The 18912-nt window shown below is 36.7% G+C and overlaps 1 protein-coding gene across 1 annotated transcript; it reads left to right on the forward strand.

Annotated features, from left to right (window-relative positions):
- The first annotated feature begins 14324 nt into the window (after window positions 1-14324).
- Window positions 14325-18008, forward strand: LOC145055420 (formin-like protein 2). The gene is made up of 4 exons (XM_079003739.1): window positions 14325-16090; window positions 16163-16374; window positions 16454-16698; window positions 16956-18008. The coding sequence occupies exons 1-4, from the start codon at window positions 14568-14570 to the stop codon at window positions 17751-17753; spliced, it is 2778 nt and encodes a 925-aa protein (XP_078859865.1). The 5' UTR covers window positions 14325-14567; the 3' UTR covers window positions 17754-18008.
- The last annotated feature ends 904 nt before the right edge of the window (window positions 18009-18912 follow it).

An 18912-nucleotide genomic window follows, 5' to 3' on the forward strand; every position in this document is an offset into this window, starting at 1 on the left:
ATTGAAAATAGTGTTAATCAGGGATCCTCACCTTTCGACATGTAGATAGTGGCAGAAGAACTCTCTTGATGACTGAGCTTGAATCATCATATTGATTCAGACAAAGCGAAAACCTCTTCATTCTATCCTCAGTGTCTTCAGTGGTTGGGACGACCTCTTCAAATTTAAAGGCTGCAAAAAATCAAGCGAGATAATAAATGTGAATATCAGGATCCCTAGTGAAAAAATATGAATCCTACCCTTTCTAACCCAAGACTTTGGTAAAAGATTTCCTTCAGGAATGGAGTCACGTTTCACAAAAAAGTATGTCCATTTCCATGCACCGTCATTATTCTTAGATTTCAATATAAGAGGAGATCTGTCGGTTTTGGATTTAAACAGGAAACATGAATTCCCAAAGGTCGAAAGGTCATAGACATAAGCTAACTTGTTTAAACCAACGTTGAGACCCATGGAGCAGTTCAGATGATTGATTCGGTAAAGGATCCTCCAAACCGTTGGCATGGATTGGATATATGAAATCTTAGTAATTTTGAAAAATTCAGAGATGATTTCGGAAAAGGGATAAGTAAGGTCTAAGGTAAAAGGATATTTAGGAAAACAAATCCAGGAGGACGAAACAAAGTTCGGATGGATCCTTGGATCAAGGCTCTAAAACTAGTAGCGGCAAGAAAAGCTTCGGCTGATTTCAAGGCTTCGATATCATCGTCATCGAAGGTAGAGGTTTCTTCATTGGATATGGCTTTTTGATCTACGAAAGCGTAGTCAGGAATAGCATTCACACTTGTGCGAGAAAGAGCTACCTTTTTTACCATATTTAAAAAAAATGAAGAATGAGAAAAAGAGACAAAGGTAGTACCTTCGATGATATGTAGTGAATGTCTGAAAGAAGAGCTAAAAGAGGAAGAAGAAATTGAAAGATTAAATGCCATATTTATACAAGAATCATGGAAGGGTAGGAGGATGATTTGACCTATTCTAACAGCTAGAAATCTATCAGTTGAAATTCCTCTATCCGTTAGAATTTTTTACTTGAAAAGTATACCTCTAAATATTTAAAAACTAACATTTCTATTTCGCAGGTATAATTTGGGGGCAATTGTTAGGGGCATGATTGTAACGTCCCAAAAATATGATTTTTAATTTAAATAAAACAGTATTCCAAAAACATTATCCATAGAACTCAATTAAAAATAAGTATATTAACACCATAACAATCAGAGTGATATCCCAAAAGCGGAATCCATGTGGTGTGTGCGATGCAGTCAACTTGAGCTCTTTACCTTGGAACCGAAATAACTTGAAACATAAACTGAAAATTGTAAGCACAAAGCTTAGTGAGTTCCCCAAAATACCACATACCATATAACAACACATAATGGGCCCCACTCGGCATCGGACCCTGTCCGACATCAGTCCCTTCCTAACATACATATAACATATATCAAGTAAACACATACACATGGAATAATCACAAAGATACATAGCATACAAAATGGCCATTGGGCCCCTCCGGTAAGTATATAAGCACATAACACATGCAAGAGTCATGCAGACAGCTAGCATACCAATATAGCATAAACTGATGGGTTTGAGCCATAAGAACTTTCCTATGTGTACATGCAAACCCTAATGCTTGGATCTAGGTTTCTCTAATTGAACATGCAATGTATCCAAGGCTTACAATTCTAGATCTAGTGTAAACAATTGAATCAAATCATATGAAATTAGATCTAGAAGAATACCTTAAGTTGCTTGCTTGAAACTTCTTGTTCTTGGAGCTTAGAGTCACAATTGTCACTCCTCTAATGGCTTACAAACACCAACTAGCAAGAGGATGATCTTGAGAGAGAGAGAAAGAGATAGGGGAGGTGAGAAATCGGCCCTAGGGTTTCTTCCCTTGCATGAGTGTCGATTTCCCTCACCCTAGGGGTCTATATATACTATGAGCTACTAGGGTTTCACCCTTAATCCTAATTGAATAACTTAGACCCTAAGCAATTCAAAGATCCTCCAAGATATGAGGCTTGGACGATTTTAAGGTTTCCTAACCCTAAAATCCATCCACCCTAATATCCATAAGGATACATAGCCCAAAACACAACTATCACACATTTGACAGTTTATGCCCCTTTATTCAATTAATCTCTTTAAGTCACCAAATTAATTCTCAATTAATTTATGACTCTTATCAATCAAATAATATTATTATTCCTTTAATATATTACTCTTATAATATATTAACAATAATATCTCTTCTCTTTTAACAAATCATCCTGTCAAGTTGCTATGGTGAAGGCAACCCAAAAGGACCATGCACAACCGGGTCAAGTACTTACCAAATATAGTTACAGACTTAGACACTAATCCAATAGTCTCCTACTTGGATAAGTTTAGTAACTATATGCAAACACAATCCGATTAGCAATCGTAGCTCTCAAAGATGCTGTCAAACTCTGATCTTATCAGTATCCTGTCCTTTAGATAAGGGATCGTACAGTCCTCTGTTTAGACATTGTGCGGACAATCTTATGGAACTTATTGTCCAGCAATTGGTTTCTCAATCTCAGATTCATTTGACATAGAACTTAATTGAACAAATCAATTCAGTCTTGACCAGGCCCGGCACATAAGTCAAATCAAAATCATCGAGGGGCCCTGATATCGCTTTTACCCTCTTACGATAAAAGTAACAGATAAACTTCGACTTATATGAATTTACTATTTACTAATCAAGTATACACAACAATGCGTTTTATGACATCAATTTACTGATGTGGTTTCGCATTGTCAATGCACAACCAATTAATAAACAATAAACCACATATCTTGGTTTTAAGACCATATGATATTATCGTCTTGCGATCACTTGTGTCACATTCTAGAAAGTGATTCTAGCAAGCACGGGTTTATTCCAATGCTCAAAACTTGTTCATAAGAACTCATGAACGTTGCAGCAAACCTTTGCTATGTCTAATACCTTTTAGACACTCTACACACCAATTCATGAAAACCTTCGTTCATACCTACTTCCAACATATGAACGATTGTGTACCATTCGAATAATTCGATTATTCTTAATAACTCAATTATTCAGAAAGTCAAAACAAGCAAAGTGAAACAATAGTTAAACAATTAACATAAGAAAGTAGCTTTACTTATATATAATACTCATTTATTTAATCATCAAATGTCAATTTACATTTATCTATTACATGTTTCCAAACTATCTAATCTAAACTAATATCGTCTTTCAGCCCAATGCTCCTAACGTGCTGCAAATGCTTAACCCTGCTCAGTCCATTCGTAAGCGGATCTGCTGGGTTATCCCTAGACGACACCCTCTTTACTACGAGGTGTCCTTCTTCTACTCGATGTTTAACAAAGTGATATTTTCTGTCGATATGCCGAGATTAACCAGATCCCTCGGTTCCTTGGTCAAGGCAACCGCTCCTTCATTATCACAGAAAATTTCCATAGGCTCCTTTATGGCAGGCACAACTCCAAGGTCACCAATGAAATTCTTCAACCACATCGCCTCCTTTGACGCTTCGCTCGCTGCAATGTACTCTGATTCGCATGTTGAATCAGCTACAGTCTCTTGATTGGAACTTTTCCAAGTCACTGCTCCTCCATTAAGGGTAAAGACCCAGCCCGACTGCGAACGATAGTTGTCCCTGTCGGTCTGGAAGCTGGCATCACTATACCCTCTCACCTTTAAGTCATCACTCCCTCCGAGGACTAAAAACCATTCCTTGGTCCTCCGAAGGTACTTAAGTATATTCTTCATCGCAATCCAATGAGCTCTGTCAGGGTTCCCTTGATATCTACTGACCATGCTCAAAGCAAAGGCTACATCAAGGCGAGTACAAGTCATAGCATACATGATTGAGCCAACTGCGAAAGCGTAAGGTACTCGGCTCATCTCAGCTATCTCGTCTTTTGTACTCGGACTTTGAGTCTTACTCAATTTGGCATTACTTTGTATCGGTAATTCTCCCTTCTTTGAGTTTTCCGTACTAAAATGTTTTAGTACCTTATCCAAGTAAGTATTCTGACTAAGTCCTATTAGTCTCTTACTTCGTTCTCTCACTATTCTTATTCCCAAAATATAGGAAGCCTCTCTGAGGTCCTTCATAGTGAAGCACATCCCAAGCCAGGACTTGACCTCCTCTAGAGTCGGGATGTCGTTTCCTATGAGCAGTATATCATCGACATACAAAACGAGGAAGCTAACTATACTCCCACTGGCCTTGACATATACACATGATTCATCTTCACTTTGTACAAATCCAAACTCTTTGACTTTCTCATCGAAGCAAAGATTCCATTTGCGAGACGCTTGCTTAAGTCCATAAATGGACTTCTCAAGCTTGCACACTCCATTGGGATGCTTCGGATCGACAAAATCCTCTGGCTGAGCCATGTAAACATCCTCAGCCAACTTCCCATTAAGGAAAGTGGTATTGACATCCATCTACCATATCTCATAATCATGAAATGCAGCAAAAGCTAGAATCACCCTAATAGACTTTATTTTAGCAACTGGTGAGAAGGTCTCATCATAGTCAACTCTGGGAGTTTGAGTAAAGCCCTCCGCAACCAATCGTGCCTTATATGTGTGCACATTCCCATCCACGTCGGTCTTCTTCTTGAAGATCCATTTGCACCCAACCGTCTTACGTCCGGGCACATTGTCAACCAAAATCCAAACTTGGTTGTCATACATGGACTGAATCTCGCTGTCTATCACCTCTTTCCATTTTGCAGACTCCGGGCCTGCCATGGCTTCCTTATAGCTATTAGGTTAATCTAGATTTATTAGTGTACCATCACTAATATACGTGTCCCCTTCGGTAGTAATATGAAAGCCATAAAACTGCGGTTGAACTCTAACTCTTTCAGAACGTTTAAGAGGTAAGGACTCGTCAATCGGTTCAACCGAAGTTTCCTCCTCGGGTTGAGCGCCAACGATAGAGGTTCCTTCATTGCTCGACTCTTGAATCTCTTCAAGTTCTATTTGTCTCCCACTGTCCTCTTGGCTTATGAGTTCTCGCTCACGGAAAACCCCTCTCCTCGCAACGAAGACAACATTGTCACTCGGTCTATAGAAGATATATCCAAAGGATTTCTGCGGGTAGCCAATGAAAATACACAGCTCACTACGAGGTTCGATCTTGTCGTGAGTTTCTCGTCTTATGAAAACTTCACAACCCCAAACCTTGATATGTGCCAACGAGGGAGCTTTCCTTGTCCACATTTCGTGAGGTGTTTTGGCAACCTTCTTTGTAGGGACTCGGTTAAGGATATGGGCGACAGTCTCTAAGGAATACCCCCAGAATGAGATAGGTAGTGAAGCACGACTCATCATAGAACGAACCATGTCTAACAGGGTTCGATTATTCCTTTCTGCCACACCATTCAACTGCAGTGTCCTAGGTGGCGTCAATTGCGAAACTATTCCGCATTCCTTGAGATAGTCGTGGAATTCAATACATAGGTACCCTCCTCCTCGATCAGATCGAATCATCTTGATTTTCCTGCCCAATTGATTCTCCACTTCGTCTTTGAACTCTTTGAACTTTTCAAACCTTTCTGACTTGTGCTTGATTAAGTAAATATACCCATATCTACTATAATCATCGGTGAAAGTCACGTAGAAGCGGTTCCCATCCTTTGTGGTGGATCTAAAGGGCCCACACACGTCGGTGTGTATGAGATCCAATAAACCCTCAGCCCTCTCACAAGTGCCAGTGAAGGGTGACTTGGTCATCTTTCCAAGTAAACAAGATTCGCACGTGTCATGTTCCCTAAGGTCGAATGACTCCAACACTCCATCCTTTTGGAGTTGGGCTATGCGCTTCTTGTTGACATGTCCAAGAAGACAATGCCACAAGGATGCTTTATCCATACTATTGGAAGAATCCATACACAACACATCATTTCCTAGGTTATCTACAGCCATAACAGTTTCATAAATTCCATTACAAGGCATTGCTTCAAAATATAAAATACCATTTAGATAAGCATAAATCGAACCATTCTCATTATTAAATGAATATCTAAATCCTTTTCTAAATAAACCATCTAAAAGAGAATCAATTTGAGATCGAGCCATTCCTAGGTTATCTACAGCCATAACAGAGTTATCCTGTCCCGGCCTACTAAAAATAAATAATAAAAAGAATGTCAAAATTAGCCGACGGAGTCTAAACAAAAGTTGTAGAGTGTAGTCTCACCTACGCGGGGATATAAAGAACATCAAAAACGGAGTTCGTATGAGGAAGATATGAATTTTTGAAGTTTATTAAATATTTTCGGTATTTAATTTAAATAAGTATTATTCGATATTATCCAGGGGGAGTCAGTGACCCTATCCTCATTACGCCCATCGTAAATCGAAGTTTCATCCCCTTATAAAAGGATTTCGAGTGCAACCGAGTTCTTTGCTCATTTCTTCCCTTTCTCTCGTGTTTTTTGCATCGTTTTTCGTGCAAGAAATATCCCGAAGCCCCGGTATCATTCCCAAGACCTGAAGCAAGTCCCAAAGCCCCGAAGATCCCGAGAAGTGAAATTCCAGAGCCGAAGCTCTGTCCGTGAGGAGCCCGGTTTTTGTGAAGATCTTCCAGATCTACCGAAGAATACTACTTCTACAAGTCGTAATGTTGTCCGATCATCTTATAATCAAGTGAGCATGTGGTCACTTTCTTCTAACACATAAATACTAAGTATTTGCTATGAAATACGTGCTATGTGTATAATATATTGTTGTTTATTTGAGATGATTGTGGAATGGACGAATTATATAAGTTTTAATGAGTTAAACTATATATGTATTTTGTACTTACAAATATGTTGGGTAGAACATGGATAGATGAGGTTGTTGGTAGGTGATAATAGATGGGCTGGACCATGAGATAAAAGGATAAAGAGATAATCTTGTTTTAGATCTGAATGTATGGATCAGATCAGGAGGTTAGTTTTAGATCCGAGAGTATGGATCAGGTCAAGAGGTTAGTTTTAGATCCAAGGGTATGGATCAGATCAATAGGTTAGTTTTAGGTCCGGGAATATGGATTAGGTAATGAGGCAAATTTAAGATCCGGGAGTACGGATTATGTATTTTAGAACTACATATTCATTCGATAAGGTATCATGTGTATAGTCCCTTTTAGGAACGTGATCTTAAATACGAGTATTGATTATAATATGAAATATACATATGTATGTGAAGTATTTGTCATTGTCCGAAATACGTGTTAGATATATTTGATAATATACAACGTGTGAATCAGATATGGTTCAATATGTGTTAAGATGTGTATATATGATACTATTACTTAAAACCTTGTGTTAAGTATACACTAGTTAGCGTTTCCGAGATGGAGATAGTATCAAAAAAATTGATTATAAACATTGTAGGTTTGCCTAGTGATGGGTTAAGACTTAAATGGGATGTTTAGTTCAATTAAGATTGGAATTTGGGTAGTCTCTTATTAAGAGTACGTGTGGGGTGAGATTGATGATCGGTGGAGTACGTCCTACGTACAGAAGTACATTTTATGTACGAAGTATTTTTCAAAGCTCTGTGTCTTGGGTGCTGCTTGTGCCAGGGTATTATTATGTTCTCGGGTACGATTCTTTCGCATACAAAGTACTATAATGTGCCAGAAGTACTATCATGTACAAAGTCTTTTTGACAGTTTTGTGTGTCGGTTACGGGAGTGTACGAGAGTACTCTAGTAGTATTTCCCCACACTTTTATTTTGAGAGAGCTTTGGAGTCAGCGTTTTTTTTATGAAGTGATCGACCGAGCTTCATATGTCAGCGTTTTCTTTCACGAAGTAATTAAGGTAACTTCGTAGACTGCCTAATAAAGTGTGTCGGTTATAGACCACTGATAGGTATGTCTGGTGTTATATTGTTGGATAGGGTGTGTCTGGGGGTGAAATACCTCATGTATTCAGGCCACTGCTAGGCAAAGTTCGATGCTGGGATAGGTAAAGTCTGGGGGTATAATACCTCATGAAAGTCAGACCACGCCTAGGCATTGTTATCTAGATAACTACCCCTGACTTAAAATGTCTTGTGGTTCTTTCTTTTACGAATGAAGGTTCGTGGTGAAACTTATTCCATTCCCCTCAATTAATGTCTTTATTGATCCTCGTTTGCTGCCAGGGAATTTCCGAAGCAGCTTCGTCAGTTTGTGGTTCATATCGATTCCTTAGGCTAGATCTCGTAAGATCATTGTATAGGGTCAGTATGTGGGGATCGACGGGATGGGATGTATTGTTTTAGAAATATAATTTATATGTGTTTGTAACATTAGTGGTTTAGCAGGATCGAGATATACTTTATTATCGCGTTGTTTGAACTAAGAGCTTTCATTCTCTGTGTTCCTTAGGTGATTGGGTTCACCAGGGATATTCGAACTAAGTGTTCATTAGATATTTGAACTTAGTGTTCATCAGGGATAATTGAACTAAGTGTTCATTAAGTGTTTGTGAACTAGGTGTTCATTGGGTAATATTGGAACTAAGTGTTCATTAGGTGTTCTTGAACTAGGTGTTCATTAATTCTTGTGAATTGCGTGTTCACCAGAGGTAATCTAAGAACTTTGGCAGCACTAGACATTGTGCCAGTTCCTTAGGGAAATCCTTAGGAATGAATGGGAGAAGGGTAATTGGTTCTTAGGATAAATCTTTAAGAAATAAATGGAGCTAATGGGGGTGGGTATTTGAATTGATTATTTGGTAATTAAATATAATGATTATATTATTGTGGGTTGAAAACCCTATATGCTCACCAGGATCCCAAGCCTGACCCTCTTAGTTTTCTTTGTATTACAGGTTATGGCACGAGAGCATAAGTTGGCTGACATAACGAGAGATTTTGGATTATAGGCAAGTAGTTATGAATAACTGTTGTAAGGTCTATTTTGTTCTGTTTATGCTTTTGGTCTGTATTGAACATGACATCCCGAGATTTTGTTATATAATGAAAATACATTTCTTTAAAGAAATGCTTTGATAATTTTTATCATATTTTGTTTTGGGAACAAATTCCGCAACTGTTTTCTTTAAAAGATTACTATGATTTTAAAAACAAAGCATAAACAAATCGGTGTTTTCTGGCCGTGAAATTGGAGATGTCACAGTATGAGTGTACACCCGTTAAGCGCCATTTTATAGGCGGCAACCTTATACCCACCTTATAGACTAGCTTCGTGAATGAGGCCTACTAACGGTAAGACTAGCATTTTAACTTATATATATATATATATATATATATATATATATATATATATATATATATATATATATTAAGCTTGTAATCATATAATAGTATAGTGTTGAATTTTAAACTTGTAAAATTCTAGGGTTTGAAATTTAAATTATTCAAATTAAACTTTTAATCACAAAACTTAAATTTCAAAACTTGAGGACAAGTTTTAAACTTTTCAAAACATAAGGATCAAATAGCAAATAATATAAATCAACCAATTAGATTATCTCAATTTGATCTACTCAATATTACTTGCAAGACAATTTACCAATTCAATTAAAATAATCAATTATTATCATATAAGGAAATTATTATTCAATTAATTGGTAATTATCTTTTTGTTTGGTCAAGAATATACTCATATATATATATATATATATCATAAAATTCGGATTTTAATGACCCAAAATAGTTAAGGAAAGTATCCTCAAGCAAAACAGCAAGAAATCCCGAAACTAACTCCAACTGACGCTCGAACTCACCGAGTTGGAGCTACTCGCCGAGTTCACCAGTCAGAATCACAAAAATTGAATTTTTCAAGCAACAAGCAATCAACCAATGCATCAAGTCAATAGAAATCAATCAAAGCTTTGATACCACTGATGGGTTTGAGCCATAAGAACTTTCCTATGTGCACATGCAAACCCTAATGCTTGGATCTAGGTTTCTCTAATTGAACATGCAATGTATCCAAGGCTTACAATTCTAGATCTAGTGTAAACAATTGAATCAAATCATATGAAATTAGATCTAGAAGAATACCTTAAGTTGCTTGCTTGAAACTTCTTGTTCTTGGACACTAATCCAACATAAACATGAGCTGACACTGGTACCCGTTAAACCCAGTGAGGAAACTCACCTATGAATCTGAGCGATAGCTGAAATAGATCTCGGCTCCAAATATTAGCTCAACCCGACACCTAAATAGTAACTAATCCTTAGATACCGCTCAACATACCTCAGCACCCCCTTTAGGTTAAACTTGGTCAAAGACAGAAGTCAAGATCAAGGTCAAAAATCCATGTTGACCCAACACGTCGTGTTGTCTTATAAACACATTGTGTTTCTCCATTATCCAAATAGTCAGGGATAACCCAAGCTAACACTCTATGCTGACTTGAAAACACGTCATGTTTGCCTGAGTTCCAACAACTTAACACATTAAGCTGCCTTCTTTAACTCCAAGAGCACCAACAATCATATCTAGACCAAAATAAGATTTAAAAGGGTAACGTTGGACAACTTTACCCATAGGGACTACCAAAAGGGTCCAAAACCCAACCATAAGACTTGATAGAGCAAGGGCTTAACCAATAAGCACTTAATCCTTGACAACATAGTCCCAAAACATAAATCTGACTTCCTTGAGCTAGAAACCACATAAAGTTGCCAACTTTACGTTCATCCATGTCTAAATGAAGCTCTTAAGCTAAAAAGGTACTTAATAAGCGACTTAAAGCATGAATGTGACTAGTTAACTCAAAGTTTGCACCTTTATGCATAAGGAGTCCAAAACAAACTCAGATCTAGAATAACAAGCCCTTAAAACGATTTCACTCTCCTATCAACCCAAAAGGGGGCCAAAAGCATAACAAAGAACAAAATGAAGAGATATATACATCTACAAGTCAAGGTTCAAACTTGATACCTTAGAAAGCTTGAACAAGAGGAGATGATTCTAGATCCAAAGCCTTTCCACTAAGCAAGACAACTTAAAGCTCTCATCTTCCTTCACAAAGGCCAAAAATAAGCACCAAAAAACTTCTTACTAGCTCAAGAACACCACCAATGGACTTAGGGGTCGAGTATAGGGTTTTAGTGGCAATAAAGGCTGGTAAGGAGGCCAACCATGAGGACTTAAGGCCTTTAAATAAGGTGCAACACCCTAGAAGCTAGGGTTTCTCCACCAGCCACCAACACGCCGTGTAATGACATAAACACACCGTCTTGGTCCAATAAAATTTTCGGCCCAAAGGCTACCGACACGCCATGTGAGGCTTCACCACGCCATGTTCAAAGAGAATTATGAGGACATTTTGGAATTAATTCATACCTGGAACCGAGTGTTACAAGGATCCTCGAAGAAGGACACCTCGTAGCCTAGACCCGCGAATACCAAGTCAAACAACGTGCAAATACTTGTTCAAGGAGGATCCTGGAAATCTCAGAATTCTTGTTGATTAGCCTAGACTATAAATAACACCTGTAAATCACACACTACAAACACAATTATTTTGATTACTATACTTGTATTCATGTTACCTTCATCATCTTTGTAATCTTCCATTTAAATTAATAAACACAACAATGTAAGTGATCATTATCACCTCCCAAGGTTTTATGTTGGAGATCTTGTAAAGGATCAAGGGATTTCCTTGTAAGTCACTTGCTTTACTTCGATCATTATTCTATACTTAGATTACACTAACACCATAGGCTCTCATACAATTTGGTCAAATTATACTTGATCGATTTTTGACGAAAATAAATACCATTACATTAGTGGTAAATCAAGACACATCGATAGAAAGTACCATTATATAAGACATAGAGTTGAAGAAGGTCATCTCATAGTGAAGAGAGTTTCATCAAAAGATAATCCTACAGATCCTCTCACAAAGGCTCTGAGTAGGATTAGGCATAGTCAGCATGCTAGGAACATTGGTTTGAGAGATGACATTAGTTTTAGTAGTTAGATGATTAGTTTGAAACTTGTAACAAAATAAATGTAATTGATTTTGGTGATCAAATAATGGAGATTATTTATGAGTTTGTTTACTGCCTCTGTAAATTATTTATTCTTGTGTTTCGTTTTAGATGTTTCAATTCCCAATTAATCTAATTATTCAAATTCCACAATCACTCATACTTTGGGAAGTAAGTAGTGAATTAAGACTGTCATGAATTGGATTGTAGATTGTTTAAAGGAGTTAGACATAGCAATTATATTTCTACAACATTCATGAGTACTTAGAAATAGAGATTTAAGTATTGGATTAACCCACACTCAAAGAATTACTTCATGGATTATATCACGAGCAATTATGAGACGATAATATCTTATATTCTTGAAACGGAGATATATGAGTTGTAATTTACAATTTGGTTGTGCATTGGTATTGCAAAAACATGTCAGTAACATGATGTTATAAAACACAATATCATGTATGATTTGGTGAGTAAAAGATACAAACATATAAGTCAAAGTTTATACGCTCCTTTTTCCCTAATGGGAAAACCGATATCTTTGAGCACCTCAGTGATTTGGTGTTGACTTATAGTGTTGGGCCCAACCAAGACTCAATTGATGTGTTCAATTTGAAGTATTATGTCGTCATCACAAATAAGAAATCGGGAAACAAAACTTAGGACAATGAAAATTAATTCTAATCCACGTCTTATGTCTATACGATATCTTGTAGAACGGATGAATATTTGATCACTTATCTTAGGGCCAATTTTTGGTCAGATCAAAGTTCGACAGTTACTATGGAAGCACACTTTGTTGTCTAATTTAGTAGTTATACTGGTAATTGCAATTATAGATTTATCTAAGTGGAAGACTGTTGGATTAAATTTCTAAGCCATTAACTGAATTAGTATGTACTTTATTTATTAGCAGAGTCCTTTTTGATTGCCCTCAAATCTAGTAATTGAATAGGACGACTTTTAGAGAGATATACTGATTTATTAATTTGTTATATGATTAATAAATAACAATAAATGAATTTATTAATATGTCATGAAAATAATATATTAATTGGAAATATTAATATTTAATTAAGAATTAATCAAAAATTAATTAGAATTAATTTTTTGATTAATTTGGATTAATTAAAAGTGCAAGGACCTAAGCTGTAGTTATTCAATAGTTGAACAAAATGGATTTTATAACCCTCTATACAAGGTGGACGATTTTGACCCATTCTAGGGTTTCTAGAATGTCCCTTAGAGATAAACAGGAAGTAGGATAATTACCTAATTTAATATAATACTATTATACTTAAATTAGGGTTATCAGGGTTTCATGGTTCAGGTATAATAGGGTCATTCACTTGCAATTTCGGCCACACTCTTTTGATAAAGAAGCCAACAAAATTCCCCTCTTCTCTTATCTCCTCAAAGTGTTCGATAATTGCTAGGGATTGGATGTGAAACATCAGATGCACAAGATTTCTGGTGCTATCTTCCAAACGACTACAAGAACAATTGGATTGATTTGTTTACTATAATAAATCAACGGTATGTAATATTCCTTCATGAATTATGATTTCATTAGGGTTATTGTAGTTTGATAATTCATAGTATGTTGTCTTTATGTGAAAGACATAGACCCTGTAGGTTGCATGTGCCCTATACAATTAATTGTTATAATTGTTTTTCCGTTTAGAGCATTGTTGTTGTAACCTACGATTTCCATCAATTGTTAGATATTTAATCAATTTAATTTTATTGTTAAATATTGTTACTTTAAAAACATTGTATATGCGAAAAAAAGAAAAAATATATATAAGAGGCTATATAAAATATTTTACTAAAGAAAAACAGATTTATTAATTAAATAGTAAAGTTTAGAATTGATCCATATTTAATTAATATATATGACATTATGGATACTTTAAAAATAATATTTGAAAAAAATAATACAAACAAATATGAAAAATAAAATTGCTATTAAAAGTTGGGAAAATGATTTATCAAGATAATTAACTTTTCGTTTTGTTCATATTTAGACAACAAGTTAAATGATCAAATATGTAAAAAAAATAATTAACCAAAGGTGAACAAAATAACAAAGATAATTACCCTAAAAAGTAATTTTGGTATTTTTAAAATGTGGGAAGAGAATCAAATTCGATGAAATAATAAAATGTAATTATATTATTTATTTTGGGTACCTCGAGCTAATTATTTTAGGAAAAAAGTACAATATGCATAGGAAATGGTACGTTATTGTTGAAGTAGTCATTAATTAATCTTGGCCTAAAAAAACAAAATTCAAACCAAAGCTTGGGGTACGAAATACCAATCCTGTCTGCCATTTCCAATTACCTAAATCTTAGCTGTAAACACACAACCTCCCACCTCAAGTCTGCAACTTTCACCTTCTAGAAATTACTGCAATATCATTCACACACACCCACTGCATCAACACCCTTTCATGGAGATTCTCTCTCGCTCTTTCTTCCTTTCCCATATCAATCGTCAATCCAATCTCAATTTCAAGAAATAAACGAGCCCCACCCAATAATCACTCCTGCATTTACTCTTTTAACCTATCCATGAAAATGTCCATCTTCTTCTTCGTTCTCCCCTTCATTTTCATGTTAAGATGTACAAAATCTGGCATCGAAGCCACCGACACAGCCGTCCACAACCGCCGGACGCTGCACCAACCGTTCTTCCCTCAAGATTCACCCGGTGTACCTCCGTCGTCGTCGTCATCTGATGTACCGTTTACACCTAACCCCACTACGACAAACCCATCGCCGCCGGATGGTCAGCCGTTTTTCCCATCTATTCCATCTCCCCCGCCTCCGCCGTCTGAGTCGACTACGTCTGCTTCTTTTCCGGCTAATATATCCTCACTCAACCTTCCCACTTCCCCCAAATCGAAACCGGTTTCATCAAAACTCATCGCGACTGCGGTTACACTAGTGATTGCTGCCGCCATTGTTATAGCAATCGTTGTTTATTTACGGATTAAGAAGCGAAGAGGGTATGATCAAGATTCTAGATCTTTTAGCGATGAGAAAACTCGTAGATCCGACAGTAGTACTAGAGTAGTTGTTAGTTGTAATGTTAATAATGGTGGCAGTGGTGGTAGTGATAACAGTTCTAATCGGATTCCGAAGCTCACTCGGCCGTCGCAAACTAGTGCTGAATTTCTTTATCTTGGTACGCTTGTTAATTCTCACGGTGGAATTGATTCTACTAAATCAAGCGCTCGTGATAATCCTGGTGATGGTGATTCAAATCTGCGAAAACTGGATTCGCCGGAACTCCGCCCATTGCCGCCTCTTTTAAGTGTCGGTGGTAACGGAGGACGGACTCAAAGCAATCTTAGGAATGATAATTTTGAAAATGCGGATGCTGAATCTTCTAGAGATGAAGAACTTGAAGAGTTCTATTCTCCAAGAGACTCGATCGGCACCGGATCCGGTTCTAGAGCAGCGTTCGCCGCCGTGCCGGTGGATACTTATGACTCGCGGAGAATAATTGGGTCCGGTTCTTCGTCATCATGCTCATCTTCAAGTTCGGGTTCTCCGGCAAGGTCTGTTTCTCTTAGTATTTCGCCGCCGGTTAGCTTGAGTCCAATAAGATCAAGGCCGAAATCACCGGACCTTGATGCAATTCAAACTGCTCCGCCGCCGACTCGCTTAGCTCCTCCACCACCACCACCACCGCCGCCGCCTCAGCCTCTGGTAATCCCTCCTCCAGATATCCGATTAAGCAAAGACAGCTTAGAGTCTTCTCCCAGACTATCAGATTCATCAAGTGAACAAAACTCACCTCCGCCAGCTAGAATTCCGCCACCTCCACCACCACCACCACCAAAGCACTGGGAAAACCCAAGTCCAAGAACTCCAACACCACCAGTTCGACCACCAGTCTTAATCACACCGGCGAGACCTATACCACTAATCCACGATCAACCACTGGTTTCACCAATTGAATTGCTGCCGGAAAATCAAGAAAATCTTGAGACCCCAAAACCAAAGTTAAAACCACTTCACTGGGATAAAGTAAGAGCAAGCTCCGATCGTGAAATGGTCTGGGATCAACTCAAGTCTAGCTCGTTTAAGTAAGATATCTAATTACTCTTCAAATTCGTTATTTTGCTTTATCTTATATGATTTATTGTTCTTAATTACAGATTAAATGAGGAAATGATCGAGTCATTATTCATCGTAAAGACACCAAACTCAAGTAATTCCAACGAAACATCCACAACAAAACGCCCAATTCTTCCCTCACCCAGTGGACAAGAAACCCGCGTTCTTGATCCGAAAAAATCCCAAAACATTGCGATTTTACTCAGGGCACTCAACGTGACAATTGAGGAAGTTTGTGATGCACTTTTAGAAGGTAATTATAATTTGCTTCAATTCTATAACAATTTCATCGTTGGGTTCTGTTTATTTAACATTTTTGGATGATTATACAGGCAATGCAGATACTCTTGGAACAGAGCTTCTTGAGAGTTTATTAAAAATGGCTCCAACGAAAGAAGAAGAACGAAAGCTGAAAGAGTACAAAGATGATACACCCATGAAGCTTGGGCCAGCTGAAAAGTTTCTGAAAGCTGTTCTTGATGTACCATTTGCTTTTAAACGAGTCGATGCTATGCTTTACATATCCAATTTTGATTCAGAGGTCGAGTACCTTAAACGCTCTTTTCAGACACTCGAGGTACATTTCCATTTCATCACTACAGCTTTATGTCATTCCACTTCTTTTTTACTTTATTCAGAAACAAAAACTAGAAATAAAGTTTCTTACTTTTTTTTTTTCCACTTTTTGTCCTAATTTATGTGCCCTCGTTATGGCCAAACCGTCCAAAACGGCGTTTGGATCATTGGATGTGTCTTTTCAAAGTGACTATTCCGATTTAAAAGAATCAGATACTTAAAGTCAGGGGTAATTTCGTAATTTTACTTTTATTTCAGGTAGCATGTGAAGAACTTAGAAACAGTCGAATGTTTTTAAAACTTCTGGAAGCGGTTCTCAAAACTGGTAACCGAATGAATGTCGGGACGAATCGCGGTGATGCACACGCGTTCAAACTCGACACGCTTCTCAAACTCGTTGATGTCAAGGGCACAGATGGAAAAACAACTCTTTTGCATTTTGTTGTTCAAGAAATAATCAAAAGCGAAGGGGCCCGCTTATCAAATACCGAAACTAACCCCGATGACACCAAATCCCGTAAGCTCGGTCTTCAAATCGTTGCGGGGATCAGTTCGGAACTTTCGAATGTCAAAAAAGCCGCATCCATGGATTCCGAGGTTCTTAATAGCGATGTCATGAAGCTTTCCAAGGGTATTTCCGACATTATCCAGGTTGTTAGGTTAAATGACACAACAACGCCCTTGGAGACGAGATTTTCGGGGTCGATGAACGGGTTTTTGAAGATGGCGGAAGAGGAGATTATTAGGATTCAAGCTCAAGAAAGTGTTGCACTTTCTTTAGTGAAAGAAATCACAGAGTATTTCCATGGGAATTCAGCTAAAGAAGAAGCTCACCCGTTTAGAATCTTTATGGTGGTGAGAGATTTCTTGAATGTTCTTGATCGTGTTTGCAAAGAAGTTGGATCCATAAATGAACGGATTGTGATAAGTTCGGCATACAAGTTTCCGATTCCGGTGAACCCGAATTTGAATTTGCCTCCGGTTTTTGGATTCCATGGAAGACGACAATGTAGTTCTTCGGATGATGAGAGTAATTCATCGTTCCAAAGGTCGTAGGTATGGATATGGGGGTATTTTCGTCTTCTGGGATGTTGTATTTGTATACGTAAAATTAGAAGATTTTGAACATTGATTCGACTATAGATATATATAAATATATATAATATGTATGTATGATATACAGAGGAGTTTGGAAGAATAAACAAATCTCTGTAAAAAAGCTGCATATCTAGTACTAAAGTTGTTCCATGGAATTAGATTCTTTGTATCTCCAATTCCTCTGTAAATTAAATGTGATTTTTTGATATCTCAGCCAAAGTTTACATTTTGGATATAATAATATCATATGCTTTTTTGTATTTATATTTATTGTTGCATAATTTGTCTATAACGGCTTTGTTCCTGTAAATTTTAATGCCTGCTTTAACTTTTAGCCTATTTGACAATGATGGTTTGTTTGCAATGTATTCGTTGAAAAGTTCGAAAGTGCCAAACATAATTGATGGTGCTTTTTGCATGAAAAGTTGACTTATTTCAGTCAGGGGTGTGGAATACTTGGTTTGATGCTGCTCAAAACCACCGACAGTAATTTCTTGTATATCCTTGTTTTACGCTTATGAATAAAAAAACATCTCTTTGCAACATCTTTTGTTAGATCATGTTTTGTTGTAACGTAGTATCATATCATTTTGTTGAAATCAAGTATTTCTATCGGATTATTAAAGTTATCACTAAAATAACAGCCACGCATATATATATATATATATATATATATATATATATATATATATATATATATATATATATATATATATATATATATATATATATATATATATATATATATATATATATTTCCGATGAGACTTGAATGAGATATTGCAATTTACCAACCATACCTTTAGAAAGGTGTGTGAGTTGGTCGTAAAAAATATTGTTTACTTTAATACCTTAATGTTTTATGAATTATAGCGGATGGATTGTTTTTTTGTGTAGAGATATAAATCTTTTACATATAAAGAAATGAATCAAATACATGTTTTTTGATGAACTAAATATAAAAATAAGATGATTCATAAAAATCTTCCGAAAAAACGGTTCAAAGATTATTTTTTTAATATTATTCATTAAAATTGTCTGAAGAGAAAATGATCACTTGAGTCATTAAAAAAATGAATTATCGAGGTATTTTTTCGGCCAGCTTTTTCTAACTCAT

Source organism: Lactuca serriola, chromosome 5, assembly GCF_051521515.1.
Source record: "Lactuca serriola cultivar US96UC23 chromosome 5, Lser_US96UC23_V15, whole genome shotgun sequence".
NCBI lineage: Eukaryota > Viridiplantae > Streptophyta > Magnoliopsida > Asterales > Asteraceae > Lactuca > Lactuca serriola.